Consider the following 18,457-nt stretch of genomic DNA (forward strand, 5'->3'; position numbering starts at 1 on the left):
CATCTCTATAATACCACAAGTTCTCAATGTTCAGTTCAGGTAACCGCGAAACAGTCCAAACTAACCGTTTAGATCGAAATAGTTCAGAGATACACGAGGATAATACTACTAATGACATAATTAATAAATATGTATTGTTCATTTAGTACCCGGATTAACACATCAGAATCACCAGTAAGTGCAATACGTGGTTTTCCGGTCCGTCCACTCTCTGGGGACATTTCACTTCCGGTTGTAGAAAAAAAACGAAAAAATAGGCTAAGCTCCCGTAGATTATGATAAACCTGTAGATTATTCTTCACTGATTATAATGCAACTTTCAGAATGAAAATGGGTCAAGTATTTATAGAGATATTGAGGTTTGAAAAATCGTTAGATCTAGCAAAAATTCATTAATTATCAATTCCACAGAAGTTTCGTGACACTGCACAAAGTCACATGTCAGGAATTAAAAAACATTTTGTATGCCAGATTCATTAATTATTAATTCATTAATTATGGAATGTACTCATTGATATATTAATCAGAAAGCCCGAAGCATGTAGCATAATTTATCACTTATCACCTCATCCGGGATCCGTGGCCTCGCCCCACAGCCTGCAGCCCTATGTCCGCCGGTGATTATGTGAGATATCGGCACGATCGAGAGGAACCTGCGAATCATCCCTGCTGCTGCACTGAATTGATGCAATCGTTCGGCCAGAATATTCGTTGTCAAGATGTTGCGTGATTAAATCACCAATCCAGTCACTCGAATTTATACCGCTGACATACTTCTTCACAATCACCTTCGCCCCAGAAACCACAGTCAATCTGAACCACGCTGGCCACTGCTCAGACACCATGACCGGACTACTGCACAGTTCTACTACGCAGTTTGGTTAAAGATGACTCAGCATTTTGGCGCGCGCACAGAATTATATATTGAAAATAAATGCCGACGTTTACATTTCGGGTTTTGAAACTTTTGCACCTTCGGCGGAAAATGTATAAATATAAAAGACTAAAAATGTGTTTTATATTTATATTTCATTTCTCCTTCCTTCCTTCTTCGTGAATCGCATCGGCGTTTTTGGCCATCTTCCAGATCACGTGACAATCAAACGGGAAGGAAATTCAAAAATCTGTCTGGCTAGATACAAGATAATATTTTTTACTATCATAATCAATAAACAGTTGCCGAATATCTCGTGGAATGGCAGATGATAGGTTTTGAAAATGGCGATTTTTCTAACTTACGTGACCTCGTGACCTCATCCCTGACCTTGAACCCGGCCAAAAGTTATATCGGTGTGCAACACTCATCGACCTCCACCCACATACTAAGTTTCATCAAGATCGGAAAGAAAAATTGTTGACGGACATACGTACACACGGACATTTGGTCCGGCTTTATTAGGTCATCTCGGTAGAGATGACCTAAAAAGGCAGTATAGTGTGAATCTAATGTGTAGTTCATGCGGAAACCGGCAAATTATTATTATCTCTTCGGATGTTTCCATCAGTTGTGGGTATTCCCGTCAATTGTTTCCGTCAGTTGTCGGCCCATGAATACTCGGGTATTTCCGTCAATTGTCGCCATTTCCGTCTGGGTTACGCACTGCCATCTACCGGACGGCCGTCATTGGCTGTCACTTGAGGCACGTGGGGGAGGGGGGGGACACCAGAGAGATGGTAGACACCGGGGACATTTCAAACTCGGTGCAATTGTATACCAGCGCACGCGCTGTAATAACATTGCACATTTTCAGCGAGCCAGCCACCGCCCGATACACCACAGAACACAGGGCCAATGCAGGCGAGTGCCCCCTGAACATTGTTCAAGTCAATTGATATACAGTATTTGGTGACAGTAAGGGCTCTACAATATTCAGACTCAGTGTAAGCACTTCAACAAAACGGTTGGTTTGGCAAGTGATTAGCGATCGCCAAGCAGTCATATTAAGCATACACCTTCTGGAGATGCCCGAAATGTCAAATATGCTCAAATTAGACAAATGAACACTTTTTTAGCAGTTGGAACTGTTGCTATGTTCAATTCTGCAGCTTAAATTTTGTAATTTGGCTTAGTTATGACATTCGCAAGGTTATGGCATGAGTGGAAATGAAATAAAGCCATGAATGCTGGTGTCTCCGGGTGTTTATAAGCATTATAATGTATTCAGCGATTTGTAGGTATGATGATCAGGCATTTGATAATATGAATGTGGTAAGTGGAAAAAAAAAATAAAAAAAAAGTCGTTAAGAAATTCTTGCGGCCTTTTTCAAGTCGAGCTATGGTTGAGCGTGCCCCCCCAAAAAATGGCCAATCAAGACCCCAGCAAAGTAAGTCGATGAGCCTCGAGAGAAAGTGAGGTGGTCTGGGGTGCACCTGATAAAGGGAATAATTAAATAAGACTGTTCATTATCTTCAAAATGGGTGTTTTAATTAACCCAAACACCCAATTTTCACTCCTGCACTTCCTAGGAGTTCCCTTAGTATGCATGCAAAGTTTCAGGCTGCTCGGTTTCATGGTTTTGGAGTTATAGAGGAGACACACTGACACTTATTGGTACAAACAAGAGGAGCCTTTTTTAAGTACATGAAGATTTGAGAGCAGGCCAGGACATGTGTAAGAAGTGAGATGGGCAAACGTATTGAAATAATTTTGCTTCAACATTTACACGAGAGTGATTCTGACCCTGGCCAACTCATGACAAAGACTTCAAAAATGGCACATGCAGCTTCCTTGCGTCAGGCTCAGTATTTAAAAGATGTATGGGCAAACCACATAGGCTGGCATCCAAGGGGACAAGGAAATGTTTCACATAGTTAACTGCCCAGCTGAGTGTGGGAGGAGGGGGGGGGGGAAAGAAGATTAAAAAAAATATATATATATAAAAAAAAGAGACATCCTTGAGATGGTGCCACTGATAACTGCGTAAAACAAAATTAAAAACATTATGGTTACTCACCACACCCACTCCTTTGCCATAGAGGTATGCCATCGCTAGGCCACTCTGTCCCACTGGATTGCCCTGGAAGAAACAGCAAGGCACAGTGAGAGTCTGCGTTTGCATTATGCAACAATATCCCTTTCCAATACCACAATAAATATGTAACGATCAAAACAGTTTTTGCAAGTACAAATGTGTGCCTTTTTGCTGCACCTTTCAGACATGGACGAACTGAAAATGGGGATTGCGATGCCGACGAAATACCTAGCATGCACAACTAAAAGGAAGATGCGGAAGACTCAGGAACTGTTCCTGGTAAATAATTGTAGCTGACTGTATAAAAATTTTTAAAGTCATGGTGCGGTTCACACAACATTAGGACACGCTCAGGTCTTGTGCTGCATTACATAGACAAAGACATGGACATAGTTGGGGTTTATTTAGTGGGGGGTGGGTGAGGGGGCTATAGACACACAAATCGTAGTATAAAAAAATATCTAAAAATAACATCACCAGGATGTAACATTTGCATTTTGTTTTGATGGTCATAACATTTAACGCAGTAAACCTTGAAAACTGAATGACTGACAGTTCATTTCTCAATGAATTTGAAATAGTCAAACATTTCACAAGCAAAAAAAAAAACAAAGAAACAAAAAAAAAAAAACCAACACATTATCACCAGATCAGCAGCCATTTTGAAGTACTTGAAAGAAGTCTCATTGCTAGCTCCTACTGCATCAGATCCCTCAGAATACATCTGCATGGAAATGGAAAATGTTAGTTACACCGTCTATCAAAGTGAATACAGAAAAGAAAGTAAAACCTAGAACGCACACAGTAGAATGCATACCTCCGCCAGGCTGAGCAGTTTACATTTTGTATCCATCACACTGAAAGGCCGGATGGACATCTGCACCTTAACCAAAGTCCAATTGGCTTGTTCTCATCACCAATGCAACCTGTCCACCAAGTTTTGTCCGAATCCGTCCAAAACCTTTTGAGAAATTGTGCTATAACTGTATCGTTTTGGCCCCGCCTCAAAATGGTGAAGAATCACTTTTAAAAATTCTCAGATCTGGATCCAGATCTTCAAAAAATAAAATCAATTCATCCTCGTCACACACCCAACGTGTCCACCAAGTTTCACCCGAATCTGTCCACAACTTTTTGAGATATCGTGCTATATATCGTTTTGGACCCTATCAATGGTGAAGAATCACTTAAAAAATTCTAGTAGTCGGATCCGTATCCAGATCTTCACCAAAACCCAATCAGTTGGTCCTAGTCACACACCAAACCTGTCCATATAATTTCATCCGGATCCGTCCACAACTTTTTGAGATATCCTGTACACAAAGACAAAAAGGTGTGAAAACATAACCTCCTTCACCTCCAGTGGCAGAGGTAAATTTCCTGCGGCACAGTACTATATCGTTTTTGTTCTCGTCACCAATGCAACCTGTCTGCCAAGTTTTGTCTGCATCCGGCCAAAATTGTTTTTGACACATTGTGCTAGAACTATATCGTTTTGGCCCCACCTCAAAATGGTGAAAAAAATCACTTAAAAAAATTTCTCATATCTGGATCCAGATCTCCACAAAATTAAATCAATTCATCCTCATCACACACCCAACCTGTCCACCAAGTTCCATCCAAAACATTTTGAGATATGCTGACAGAAAGACAGGCAAACAGGGGTGAAAACACAACATCCATCCAGCATCGGTGGCAGAGATAAAACTAAAATAAAAACCAGCTTGATGCTCAGCTCCCAATTAGACGAATAGTGGGAAGAGCAATGTGCCAGTTTTTACCTTGCCAAGGAATGCCATTGCATTTGCATTGCCAGATTGCGCTGCCTGCTGGAAATATTTGAATGCTTTCTGAGAAAAAGAAAGAGAACACAGAAATATCAGCAGCTGTGATTGGTATGTGAACTTGAAGAAGTACAAAAATAAAATAACCCCAAAAGGCGTAAAAGCCGAGTGTACATTTTGAAGTACAGCAATGAGATTGGCATATTCATGAGGTCAAAACAATCCTTAGCGTCTGATGTTGATTGCATTGATATGTCAAAACATCCTAAAAAAAAATTGTTTACACGTTTTTGTGTACAGGGAAAGAGATCAGAGAAAGGACTCAGGTGTGGTGGTGGAAACAGGTAGTGGGGGATCTGTGACGTGAAAGACCAGAGCACATGAGGTTACCAAAACAATTGCAGCTCATCCTAGTTGTCGTTTTCCCCCAAGTGTGGCTCCTTTTGCAAATCCTTGCAGAAAACGGTACACTCAAAACAGAAGATAACTCTTCATCGTGAAGATCAACGTCTTTTACCCAAAAACGTCAGCTTGTCCTTACTTCTGAAAACGATCAATTTGTTTGATCCATAAATAAGAGTTGTCAGAAGTTGTTGCTATTTATTACCACTCATGCAACAAGTTTAAAGTTGCATTTGGAGACCCGCGAGCAGGTAGGACAGCCGAGAGGTATGCGCACTCGCCTTTAAGCCGTCTTGCCCATGTTCAAACGTCGATTCAGCTATAAACTATCACCCTGGTGTTTTGCAGGCGGACAATGCATCAGTGTGCACTGTCCATCGGATGGACGCCAAGGTGGAAAACTGTCATCAATGGTTGTTAGTGGACATAAAATATCCCACAGGTGTCTTTTGCGAAGAGGTGGCGAGTTATCACCAGCACCCTTGGTGGATTCCAAATTCCTACCTGACTAACTGCTGGGAAGGCTACAGCAAAACATTTAGTATAACCTTTGCCCAGGCAGCACGGATACCACAAAAAGTATGGCACATTTGATTCATACACACCAGGTAGTTTTGTTCCACTCCTCGACCACCTTGCAAATGCAACTGGCCTAGCCCCACCTGCACACAAGGAGTGGTGGTGGTGAATGTGGGGGAGAGGGTGGGTGAGAGATCTCTGATACTGGTCAAAAAAAGCAACATCAAACATCCGAAATCTCTTATCAATCAATACGCGACTTTCAAAATGGCGTAATCTTCCCCAGAATGCTCGGCCTGCATGCGCAGAAACCCCAGGAGATGGTGGCGTTCAGGGCATCATAAAGTATATTGTCTGTGGTCGATGCGGATTGTTACTTAAAATGGCTCACCGAACTTCTGAAATAAAGTGAACATACTTGGAAAAATAACTGAGATAAATGCCTGTGCCTCTGCACAATGAAAGATTTGGAGAACTTTCTCAGGTCACCAAATGGGAAGCTGCTCGTACTGCGAACGAGAAACTCCCAACCATGTGGAATGGTGCAAAGACCGAGCGGAAACCAATGACGGATCACGACCAGTCAGTGAATTGACTGTTCATCTGGATTAGTTGTTTCTGAAACCCGAAAGGAAGGACATATCTGGGGCTTTTGCACATGCAAGTTAAAAATGATATTTAGTATTAATCATGTTGAGGAGGGAGAGCTACAAGAACTGTTTATATTCATATAATATGTACACACACACCCCACAAAATGGAGACACCTGGTAAATGAGCGAAACCAAGTATATTGAAAGCAACGGCTTCCACACAGGTAAGGCCCATGTGCTATTTAAGCAAATAACATCCCAGCATGCTTCGGTTCATGGATAAAAATTCTGCACAGGCCTGGTTGCCTATAATTATGGCTAGCATGGCTGCAAGGGGAGATTGCAGCGACTGAAAGAGGGGTGTGATTGTTGGAGAGCATTTGGCAGGATGGATGGGGTGGAGTCAGCGGCAAGGCGATGAAGAAGGCGGAGTCAGCAGGCGAGTTGGTGACGAAAGCGAGTCGGCAGGCAGGACGACGACAGACAGCCCCATGACCCGTCCTTTTATAGACCTGTGGTGCGGACGGGATGACGACCCGAAGCGGTGTCATCACCCGGATTGGGCGCTCTGGTTGGGCCCCGGCCAGCACACGGCCCAGCCGTGATTGCCGGAGGCGGCTTCACTTTACTTCCGGCCAGATTGTTCCAAGCTGCGGAATCGTCCCTCTCCAAGCATCGTGACACGAATCACCCTGCTCCGAACTTCCGGGCCCTCCACGGTGACCAGCACCCAGCGCCGGTCAATGCGCTGCCTGTCTAAGCCATGCGGCCCGAGCCGTACAGCGCGCTTCTGCCTGGCTGCAGCCTCGCCGGCGCGGAGAGGCGAGAGAACGTTCGCCATTTGCGGGAGACACCCGTGGCGGCAGTGGTCAGCGAAGACCGACGGTAAGATGCTGTGGTAACACATGCACAGACCGGAACAAGATGTGTGCCACTTGCGCCCTGCTCTGTGTGCAATAATAAATTACCCCGGGGCTGCACGTGGGTCCGCCGCCATTGAAGATGCGGTCATTCATCAAAAGCAGTGGTGTGCGCGATATTATCAGATGTGTCATTCATGCCCTGCTCTGTGTGCAATAACAAATTACCCCTGGGCTGTGCACGAGTCTGCCGTCATTTATCAAAAGCGGTGGTGTGTGTAGTGATGGCCCTGATTTGTGCCAGGAATTGAGGGAAAATATTGGATATAATTATTTGATGTAGCCTTGGATTGAAAAAGAAGACAGATATAATGATTAGATGGAGATTCGGATTGAAGAAGAAGATAGATATTATTATTAGACTCAGAAATGAGTTGAAAAGTGTGCACCGCGTGCGTAATGTATGTTGTTAGCATTTGGTGTGTTCCTTCTATTTCCTCGGCACAGCATTCCCGCAGCGTGTCGTCGTGTTGGTTATCCTCCATATCTCTTCTGCCCAATGGGTGGAAATTACCGCGATGCTACACATGTTCCGTGCAGCGTTGGCACTTGGTGTTTTGTTCCTTTTGGTCTTCTATGAGGACGCATTGTCACAGCAAAGGGTGGGCTGCGTTTTTTTTTTACAGGGGGTGTCCGAGCGTAGTGCCTGTCGGCCTTCACGAGGACCCCTTCTCACAGCGAAGGGCATGGCCGTGTTTTTTACAGATGGGTGTCAGAGCGCAGCGCCCGCTGGTCCTCGCAAGGACCCATTGCTTGGATTTACCTCAGGAATAGAGAAAAGGCAGAGTGGGAATGAAGTCAGATTTAATCAGACCCAACTATGATATTCACACAACGCACTTGTCCCGTTTGACCCATGAGACAAGAATGAAGGGACTATCTGAAAGTACATTCATGAAATAACTGTCTGGGGACCACTGTATGTTGGCTGCCATTGGGGTTGTAGGGATGCTGTTTCCAGAACCGCAACAATATATTCAAGCTTCAAAACATTTTCATCATCACGAGTCAGTCACACCAATTCAGCAAATGATAGGATCCGGTGATACTTCGATATATCAGAATTATTTTTCATATCAATGTACCGGTATACCAGAAAAAAAAACAAATAACAAAAACTGGTATATCACCACCAAATCAAAATTACAATCTTTAAACACCACACACAACTTGAAAAGCTTTGATGCACTTGGCATCTCGACGACCCCTGGAACAGTGAAACGTATGACGTCAAGACGTACCAGGAAGTAAGTACAGTGGTACCTCTACTTACGAATGTCTCTACATACGAATGTTTCAGGTTACGAAGCGCCTGAACGGGAAAATATTGCCTCTAGTTACGAAGGCGTTTCAGGATACGAAGTCAAAAATACAGTACAGTACGCGCTGCTTTTCGCTGCTCCCAGAGTTTCCCGAACGTAAACAAACTTGTAGCTGCTCTGCCATTGGCTATCGCCTAAAATCTGCCTGGCAACCCTTTGCGTATGCGTGTATCCCAGCATGCTCTTCGTGTCCCCGTCCCGCTCTGTAAATATAGTTATACTGTATACAGTCTATGGTCCCGCTACGAAGTGCTCGGACAGTGTTACAGTACGCGTGTGGATTACAGTAACTTTTATTCACAATGGACCCCAAGAAAGCAATGAAGAAAAGTGGACAAGGAGAAAAGAAGAAGAAGAGTTTTTCTGGCCATACAAACAAAGCAAGAGATAATAGAAAGGTATGAAAAGGGGATGCATTTGATTGATCTCGCAAAAGAATATGGCCGTAATATATCTATGATCGGCACGATAATAAAACAAAAGGAAGCCCTAAAAGCTACGGCTCCTTCCAAAGGCCTCTCTGTCATTTCCAAGAGGAGGTCGGCAGTGAACGATGAGATGGAGAGGTTGTTACTCGTGTGGATAAAGGAGAAAGAGATCGCTGGTGACAGTGACAGAGGCCATAATTTGCGCAAAGGCAACCGCCATCTTTACTGACCTCGTGAAGGAGGATACAGGCGAGGGAAATTCGGCGCAAGGACTACACCAGGAGTTTAAGGCATCGCGTGGGTGGTTCGAGAAGTTTAAAAGGAGGACTGGACTTCACTCTGTTCTTCACCATGGCGAAATTATTTCGCTAGGAAAGGGCATGGGTCTTGAGGTGGATGACGAGGACAGCAACGAGCTGATTCAGGAGCACAACGAGGAGCTTTCGACGAAGGAGCTGCAGGAATTGGAGGTGATGCAACACATCGCGGTGCAGGAGGAGTTCAAAGAGGAGGAGGAGGAGGAGGAGGAGGCAGCCATTATTCCATCAGCCCAAATCAAAGACATTTTAGGAAAATTCCATGAAGTCTCAGAATTTGTTGAAAAGAATCACCCGGAAAAAGTGTTCACAAGTCGGGCTATCGCGCACTATGACGATGTCTGCCTCGCGCATTTCCGACGGATTGTTAAAAGCCGGCAAAAGCAGACGTCATTGGATCAATTCTTCACGAAACGCGAGGCAAAAAACACTGCTGATAAGGACCAGTAAACAAAGAGGCCAAAAAGTAACGAGAATAGCAGTTAAAAGGTAAATGAATATTTTTATTATTTCCTTTATTCTTTGTTTTTTACATTATGTGCCTCTCGTTTTATGTTTATTGTGCGGTAATCTAATTTTAACATGTATTTGTTTCATGTTCTGATGCATTTTTATGATTTATTAAAAAAAAAAATGTCCGAATTTTGCGGGGCTTGGAACGGATTAGCGCATTTACATTCAAAAGGCGTCTCTACTTACGAAGGTTTCAGGTTACGAAACTACTCCCAGAACGAATTAAATTCATAAGTAGAGGTACTACTGTACATTCAGTTTTGACTTGACCCGCAGCACCTGAGCACCATACAAGCAATCACATTTTGCTTTGCCTTTGTGGCTGTTTTTATATGAATCGGATGTGCTTGAGAAAGCCTGCGCCGATTACCGACAATGCGGCGATCTGCAGATATGTCCTGCCCATCGGTATGAAGCAATACCGGTATAGTCATATTGGTATGGCGATCCGTTCAACCCCTCCAACACCAAGTACCCATCCATTGCCGGTCCTTCGCCCTTTAGCTTCCAAACAATAAAACTTCTCAATCCTCACGATCCTGCCCCTTTTGCCTTTCAGACCCCGTAATTCCCATGGGAAACTTCCCTCACGTGAATCCACACGTTCGTTCCTCAATGTCAAACCCGTCCCCTCGCCTCCCAACCCCCTTCATTCCACATCTGAAAACAGGTCACTGATTACCCTATTAACTCAGTTGCTTCAGTACAATGACCCAAATTACCCCATTAACTAATTACCTACAGGCCACAACATACAAAGGATCCCTCAGTATGTGTAAATCACCATGGCATTAAATAGATTTCTCTTTTCTTAAATTATTTCCTGCAAAAATCCCCAATAAAACCTGATCATTGGCACAATGATCGTCATCATCGTACGAGATAAACAGCTTCTCCCTGCTTGTTGGGTGGAATTTAAAATTAGACACATTATACCTGTATGCGGGGGGGGGGGGGGGAGGGGGGGGGGGATGGTTACATATATCAACATGTGATACCAACAATGAACAAATTGAAGAAAGGTATTTACAATCTTGAAATACCATAAATTGACTACGCGATGTAAAAAGCTTTGATGGACTTGACTACACCTGGAATAGTGGAACGTATGACGTCAAGACGTGCTAGGAAGGAGGGACGGTATGTTTTTACTTTAAATTTTAACCCTCAGCATTCGAGCACCATACAAGCAATGACATTTTTTCTTTGCCCTCATGGCAGTTTTTAAAGCAATTGCCAATTGGTTATTTTATACGACTCAGTGTGCTTTAGAAAGCCTGTGCCGATTACTGACACGGCGATCCGCAATAGTCATACCGGTATGAAACGATACTGGTACAGCGATCCGCGATAACGATTACCAATACTGACCTCGCTTTAAAACAAAATCATTTTTAATCCGGGGGGGGGGAACCCCCACATATCAACAGAACCAAGGAAATGAAAAAGCTGTTTTGTTTTGTTTACAGTCAAGGCTCATGGAAGAGCCAGAACACTGTATGGATTAGTATGCAACAGAACAAAAGAGACACAGAAAGATAGACAGATGGATAGATATAGAGATAGAGAGAAAGAAAGAAAGAAAGAAATATAGATAGAGAGAGAGAGAAAGAAAGAAAGAAAGAAATATAGATAGATAGAGAGAAAGAAAGAAAGAAAGATATAGATATAAAGAAAGATAGCTAGATAGATATATAGAGATAGATACATATATAGAAAGAAAGAAAGAAAGAAAAAGATAGATAGATAGATATAGATATAGAGAGAAAGAAAGAAATATAGATAGATATAGAGATAGAGACAAAGAGAAAGAAAGAAAGATAGATAGATAGAGAGATAGAGAGAAAGAAAGATAGATATAGAGATGGAGAAAAAAAAGAGAGAAAAAGAGAGATATAGAGATGGAGAGAAAGATAAAGAAAGAGAGATATAGATAAAGAAAGAGATAAAGAAAGATAGATGTTGAGATCGAGATGGAGAGAGAGAGAGATATGTTTCAAAACCAAAAAGTTGCAGCACAACAGCTCGTTATCACCACCTTGTGGCATCGACGTGCCATTTGACATGGATCAAGTGCAGCATTATGTATTACACTTAATCCTAAGGAGTTATGGACCTTGAAGGAAGGGTAAGCGATATCATATCAGGACATGGTCGGAAAAGTTGGTTGTGGTTCACCGAGGTGCGAATGATTCAGGGAAAGTTTAATCAGAGGTTTTGAAAAATAGATGCAGGATGTTGGGTAAGTGGCTGAAAGCAAAAGGTTGCGAGGAAATGTTTTCTGGGGTTCTCCCAAGATAAGGAAACGATCCAGAAATTATGAGCAGAGTGATAGATGTCAACCAATGGCTGGAGCATGATGTAGTGAGGAAGGTTTTACATTTAAGAAGCAGTGGGAATCATTTCAGGGACAAAGGGATGTTTCTAGAATGATGGCCACATGTTAAATAGAAAGGGGGGCAGCAAGGTTTGCAAAGTGAGATGGCAGGCTTATTAAACAGGTGTGTGCAAACATTCTATTAAGGGCTTGGGTTCAGGATAGTAGGGTAAGGTTATTAGAGTTGAGGAAGGCAAACCTTGAGGATATGAGAAGAGAGTTGGGTGATGTAGATTGGGATACTAACAATAGGACCAATCAGCATCAGAAAAATGGGAAACCTTCATGGAGCAAATGTGTAGAATGCAGAGCAAGTTCATTCCAATGAGAAGGTGTAAAACTAGAAGCAGAAAGAGGCCAGGATGGTTGAGTAGTGATATAAGGAATGCTATTAAGGAGAAGCAGAAGGCATTTATTTGGGTTAAAATAACATGACTGGAGTTGGATTTATATCACAATCGAAGGAAACAGAAGCAAGTGAAGAAAATAACTCGACAAGCCAAAAGAGAGTATAAGAAGGGCATGGCTAAGAATATTAAACATAATAGCAAGGCTTCCTTTAAGTATATCAGGGGAAAAGAACAGGTTAGGACAAGTGTGGGCCCATTGAGGAATTGCACCGGAAGAATGGTTAGTGAGGAAAGTGAGATGGCAGGCTTATTAAACAGGTATTTTGCTTCAACTTTTACACAAGAACAGTCAGGAGAATTGCCAATAGCTTGGAGTATCTACCAAGGATGTGAAGAAGAGCTTTTACAGAAGATCCAGGTTGGAGTGGAGGAAGTAAAGGAACAGCTAGGTAATTTAAGAATAGATAAGGCTCTGAACCAGATAATATGCAACCGAAAGTATTGACAGAGGTGGCTGAGCAGGTAAGCGAGATGTTAACGGATATTTTCAAAAGCTCACTGGAGTCAGGACAGGTACCGGAGGATTGGAGAGTAGCAAATGTAACACCATTATTTAGGAAAGGATCTAGAGAAGAAGTGAGAAACTATAGACCTGTTAGTTTGACTTCAGTTGTGGGGAAGGTGTTGGAGACATTAATTAAGGACCAGATGAGGAACCATTAAAACAAATACAAACTAATTAAAGGTAGTCAGCATGGTTTTACCAAAGGTAGTTCTTATCCAACAAATTGTTTAGAGTTCTATGAAGCGGTGGATGAGGGAAAGTCAGTGGACATAGTATATCAATACTTTAAGAAGGCATTTGATAAGGTACCACATTGGAGGTTGTTTGCCAAAGTGTGGGCTTGTGGAGTGGCTGGTCAGGTAGCGAATTGGATTGAAAACTGGCTTCGTGGTCGGAAGCAAAGAGTGGCTGTGAGTGGGAAGATATCTTTCTGGGAGGATGCAAGTCACGGGGTACCTCATGGATCGGGACGAGGACAATTATTATTCATTAATTATATCAACGATTTGGATAATGGGGTGAAGAGTAAGCTTTCCAAATTTGCAGATGACACAAAGCTTGGAGGTAAGGTGGATAGCAGAAGGGGTGGTGGTCAGATACAGGAAAGTATTGATACTTGCATAGATTGGGCAAAAGATTGGCAGATGGAATTTAACCTGAGCAAGTGTAAGGTGTTGGAGATGGGACTTAATGAAGAAACTACAGGATGCAAGGGGTAATTACCTTCACATTCTGCGAACGGTTATGTTTTGGTCGGCGTGTATTTATTTGTAAAACTCAAAAAGTATGAAAACGAATTGCATGAAATTTGGTGGGATGATTGGTTATTAGCCAGGAAGCATTTGATTAGATTTTGGGATCGTTCGGGTCAAAGGTCAAGGTCACGGAAAGGTCAAAATCGTCTTTTTACGATAACACGGTCAATTTTTATTCAATTTGCATGCAACTAACGCCAAAATGTTCAGAATTCAACGCCTCATCTTATGATATGCAATATGACACAATGACGCCCATACTCTTGTTACCGGTTAGGGGTCAAAGGTCAGGGGGGTCACGACCTTGAAAAATAGATTACCTTCTCTTGTTGAAACGTTGTATTCACCGAGCTTGCGAGTGTAGACTCGCCAAAACGACGCGAGTTGATTGTTGTTTTGTCCGTAGCCCCAGAAAGTCGGGGGGGGGGGGGGTCATGACATTATCGATATGTGGTTTGTGTCATAAGACCATTCATATGAAACCAGTTCCCCACACTCATACCAAGAACAAAAAAAGTAGCGGCGGCGGAGGTATGCGCTCTATGAGTGCCCGTTTTAGTTTTGGAGTGTGTCACACAGGAGAAGGACCTGGGGGTGGTAATAGTATAGATACAGGAGGTAAGCAGGCAGCACAGTGCCAGGCAGCTATAGGTAAAACAAATCTGGTTTTAGGTTGTATTTGGAGGGGAATCCATTATAAATCAAAAGAGGTGGTGTTAACATTGTGCAGGAATTTAGCGAGGGCCACATCTAGAATATTGTGTGCGGTTTTGGTCACCACAACTTAGGAAGGACATAGACGCCATAAGAGAGGGTTCAGCGCAGGGCTACTAGATAGATTCCGGGCCTAGCTCGACTCAGCTATGAGGAGCGGCTGAAGGAGACAGGGCTTTATACACGAGGAGATATGATAGAGATGTTTAAGATAATGAAAGGTGTAGATAAAATACGTGCAGATGAATTCTTCAGCAGAGTCGACCGTGATAGGACCAGGGGCCATAGCCTGAGTAAAGAAGAGTAGAGTTCAGATGATAGTAAGGCAGGGGACTTTCACTCAGAGAGTAGTTAATGTATGGAATAGCCTCCCTGGAAAGGCAGTGGCAGCAGAAAAAGTACATAATTTTAAATTAGAATTAGATGGGTACCTGGAAGTTATGGAGATAGAGGGGTATGGGGATGTTGGCAGGACTTTTAGGTCGCCTGAGCATTGGTGGGTGATTGTGTGCATGTGTACGGAGTGCTGTTGGGGGGGGGGCTCTTGTCAAGGGGTGTTGTGTGGTTGATGTGTGTGTTTTAATCTAAGTCCATAGTCCATGCCCCCTCCTCTGAGGGGAAAAAAAAACAAACAAAAACTACAAAAAATCAATTAAAACATAAAAAAAAAACATTTTGCATTTTCTACTTTTGATCTTATGTTGATAAATTAGTATGGTGTTATGGCACAGGAATGATGGGCTGAATCACCTCCACCTGTCTAATTTCCTTGTGTTTTACACTGTTGCAGATGCTGGCCAGAATCTTGGTAACCAATGATAGGAGACCACCTAATAATAATAATTTTTTTTAAAAACTACCCCCCCCCCGGGTTTCTGATATTGCTTTAATAATATAGCATCAATATAAACAACAATTATAATAAAGAGGCCCAAGGCTCACCTCCCTCATCCTTAAGGAAGGCTGAGTGTGGTCTATAATATTGTTAGTCTTTCTCAATCTGTGTACTCTACAGCAAGCCAACCAGTTATACCTGACCGTATGATCTTCAATGGTAATACCATAATCTGTTGGATATTTAGTGTAATTGCATCTGCACCTGTGCTTGCACATCTCCCTTCTCAGCGAGGAATTGGTAGTACTGAATCAAATCCTCGTCAAGCATGCCATTGCTCCCACCAGGATTGTCGACATCATCCAAAAGGCGAACCCGTTGTACAGCTGTACCCCCCGTGAGGGATACGTCATTCGCCACTGTGATTAGAGTCGCAAGCGAAAGACTTAGGAACTTTCAAGGAAAATGAAATGTTACACGAGTGAAAAGCTGTAAAGATAAGAAGTTAAAAAAGGTGAAGACTGGAAATATCTTCCACTAATAGAAGCCCAACCCCTGACAACTCAGCAAGTATGTGAACATTTACAATAATAAGAATGAATTTTTACGTGACCATCACAGGAAATATCAGAGTAAAGTGTGAAACTGCCAAATTCTCAAGCCGAGGTGGTTGTGGTTTTCTTACCATGATTAGCCACAGTCCTGTAGTGGGTGAGAGCAGTTTCACAGCTCTGAGGAACCCCGATGCCAGCCCAATAACGATAACCCTGCAAGAGAGGAGAAAGAAGGTTGGGGGACAGGGTTCCACACGAGTACAAAAGCTACAATGCTACGCCATAAAAAGAAAAAGTTGCAATAGAAGTTAAACTGTGAAATCAGTAGGCATCAAATTTATTTATTTTAGGTTAAAATAAATAAATAAAATAAAAATTAAAACATAATGCCTCCGGCACCCTTGGTGTGGAGGCATAAAAAAAGGTACTGCAGAAGCAGAACAACATGCAATAGCTTCATCATAGATACCAGAATCATGTGAGCGATGATATTTCCTCCAAGGGCTCCAAATGTATAATAAACCAGCATCTGGATAAAAGATAAATGATATTACCAATGTTTGAGAAGTTCTCGACACCGGGTCTCACTCGTTAATGTTCCATTAGGCTATGTTTGTAAAGCAGCAAAGAAAGCAACAATACAAGGAAAATTAATAAACCCAGCCAGTTTCAGTACAGTTCAGAATGAAGGCTTGTCATCAACTCGTGTTGAGACGTTTCTTTTTGGCATACTGGCCATGCTTGCCAAGTGTGGGTTGATGAGTGAGCAGCCATGGGAATCGACCCCACACAGGTCAATGGGCAAAAAACAACCAACTACAAAGCATCTCAAAATGCAAAGCCCAGCCGCTTTGTACTTTTCATTCAAACTAAAATTGATAAAAACGAGTTTTAAAAAATTAAGAAAATTGTGTATATATATATATATATATATATATATATATATATATATATATATATATATATATATATATATATATATATATATATATATATATATATATATATATATATAATTGCAAATTTTATTAATTTGTGTTTTGCATATTCTCAAATTAAAGGTTTATTGAAGATTTGATGACAAAAGCTCAATTGGTGAAAATGTTATGGCCTGGACAGACGTCACTGAAGCTTAATTGCAAATAAACAACGAAACACGGAAGCGATTGAAAAAAAAACAAAAAAACATAATAAAAATCGTGGCATCTCATGCTTGATTTCGTTATGGTAGGGCTGATGAGGACTATTTATATAGCCATGATGACTTTACCCTTTCACATTTTGAGCCAATTTTTCATTATTTTCTCCATATTCCCTTAATAAGGGTTTGTTGAAAATTTGATGACAAAAGTTAAAATGGTAAAAGAGTTCCAAGAGAGAGACAGACACACAAGCAATTGCAAAATCACTGCGCGGAATGACAGGCTAACACGTCTTTAAGCACTCGATCAAACAGCCAGTTACAATTCCATACAAATATTATGGTATAATAATTACTCCCCCAAAATAGACACTAGCACAATACATCACAACCAGAACGTTGCAAAGTCTCCGCAACCTCCATGTGTTACGAACATGATGTAAATCATATGGAATGCAACATATGACGGGAAAGTACAGCAAATCACATCTAATGAATCGTTAATTTAATGCAGAGATTAGTCAATTCATGGTCTCCTGGAACATTGGATATTTTTATTCATTCCACTGTCCGGCCTCGGCATCGCAGTCTCCACAAGCTTGTGTGGGACTTTCGCCTGTACCAGCTTTCAATATTTCCTCGGTAGCGGCACAGACAGATGGTACGTCAAACGTGATTTAACAAAGCTTGCAGGTTTCAGGAAACATTTAATTTCATCCACTTTTGAAATCGGCTTCAAATAAAGAAGCATATTTTATGTTCAATTGTGAACACTGAAGTACAGCGCTATAGTTACGAACAGTACAGACTTGCATTACATGCCAAACATGCTGGAAAAGCGCGTTGCTTGCTACTCACTAAGGGGCGACCGGTAACTTTATGCATACAATAGGGTGTAAGATTTGGATGGAAGGTCAAAGCATCATTAGGGGAATGCACGGAGAGAAACACCATTAGTGGGTTCCGTGTTCAACTGTACCGAAGTCTTGACGGCAGTGTCAGACTTAAATCCATATCCATATTTACACCTTTTCACCTACTCCCCCAACCCTCAAACTTACCTTCGCCTGACTTGAATTGACACCAATGCCAGTAGCATACATGAACCCAAGAGCCTGTGGAGGGAAATGGGGTCGGAAAAGCCAAGCATCGCAAATCTATATTTATATGCTTCAACACAATGCATGGAGCTCAAAACTTTCAAAGTTCTCGTTTTGTAAAAGTGTATGAAAATGCATGTGGTAAAGCAGCTGCTCACACTTTTAAATGAATGTTTACATGTTGTAGTAGTAGCATCAACACACACACACACACACACACACACACACACACACACACACACACACACACACACACACACACACACACACACACACACACACACACACACACACA

General features: G+C 42.1%; 1 protein-coding gene across 1 annotated transcript in view; it reads right to left on the minus strand.

Annotated features, from left to right (window-relative positions):
* LOC147019615 (protein sel-1 homolog 1-like) overlaps window positions 1-18,457 on the minus strand; it is a 63,002-nt gene that overhangs the window by 31,464 nt on the left and 13,081 nt on the right. The window contains exons 7-14 of the mRNA XM_085894168.1: window positions 18,124-18,177; window positions 16,391-16,450; window positions 16,053-16,134; window positions 15,632-15,786; window positions 5,765-5,821; window positions 4,755-4,823; window positions 3,620-3,697; window positions 2,956-3,018 (exon numbers count right to left, since the gene is read on the minus strand). Coding sequence (XP_085750294.1) covers window positions 2,956-3,018; window positions 3,620-3,697; window positions 4,755-4,823; window positions 5,765-5,821; window positions 15,632-15,786; window positions 16,053-16,134; window positions 16,391-16,450; window positions 18,124-18,177 — 618 coding nt within the window. The remainder of the gene's footprint in view (window positions 1-2,955; window positions 3,019-3,619; window positions 3,698-4,754; window positions 4,824-5,764; window positions 5,822-15,631; window positions 15,787-16,052; window positions 16,135-16,390; window positions 16,451-18,123; window positions 18,178-18,457) is intronic.

This window comes from Eptatretus burgeri, chromosome 9, assembly GCF_056783735.1.
Source record: "Eptatretus burgeri isolate ZD-2024b chromosome 9, Ebu_testis_v1, whole genome shotgun sequence".
Taxonomy (NCBI): Eukaryota; Metazoa; Chordata; class Myxini; order Myxiniformes; family Myxinidae; genus Eptatretus; species Eptatretus burgeri.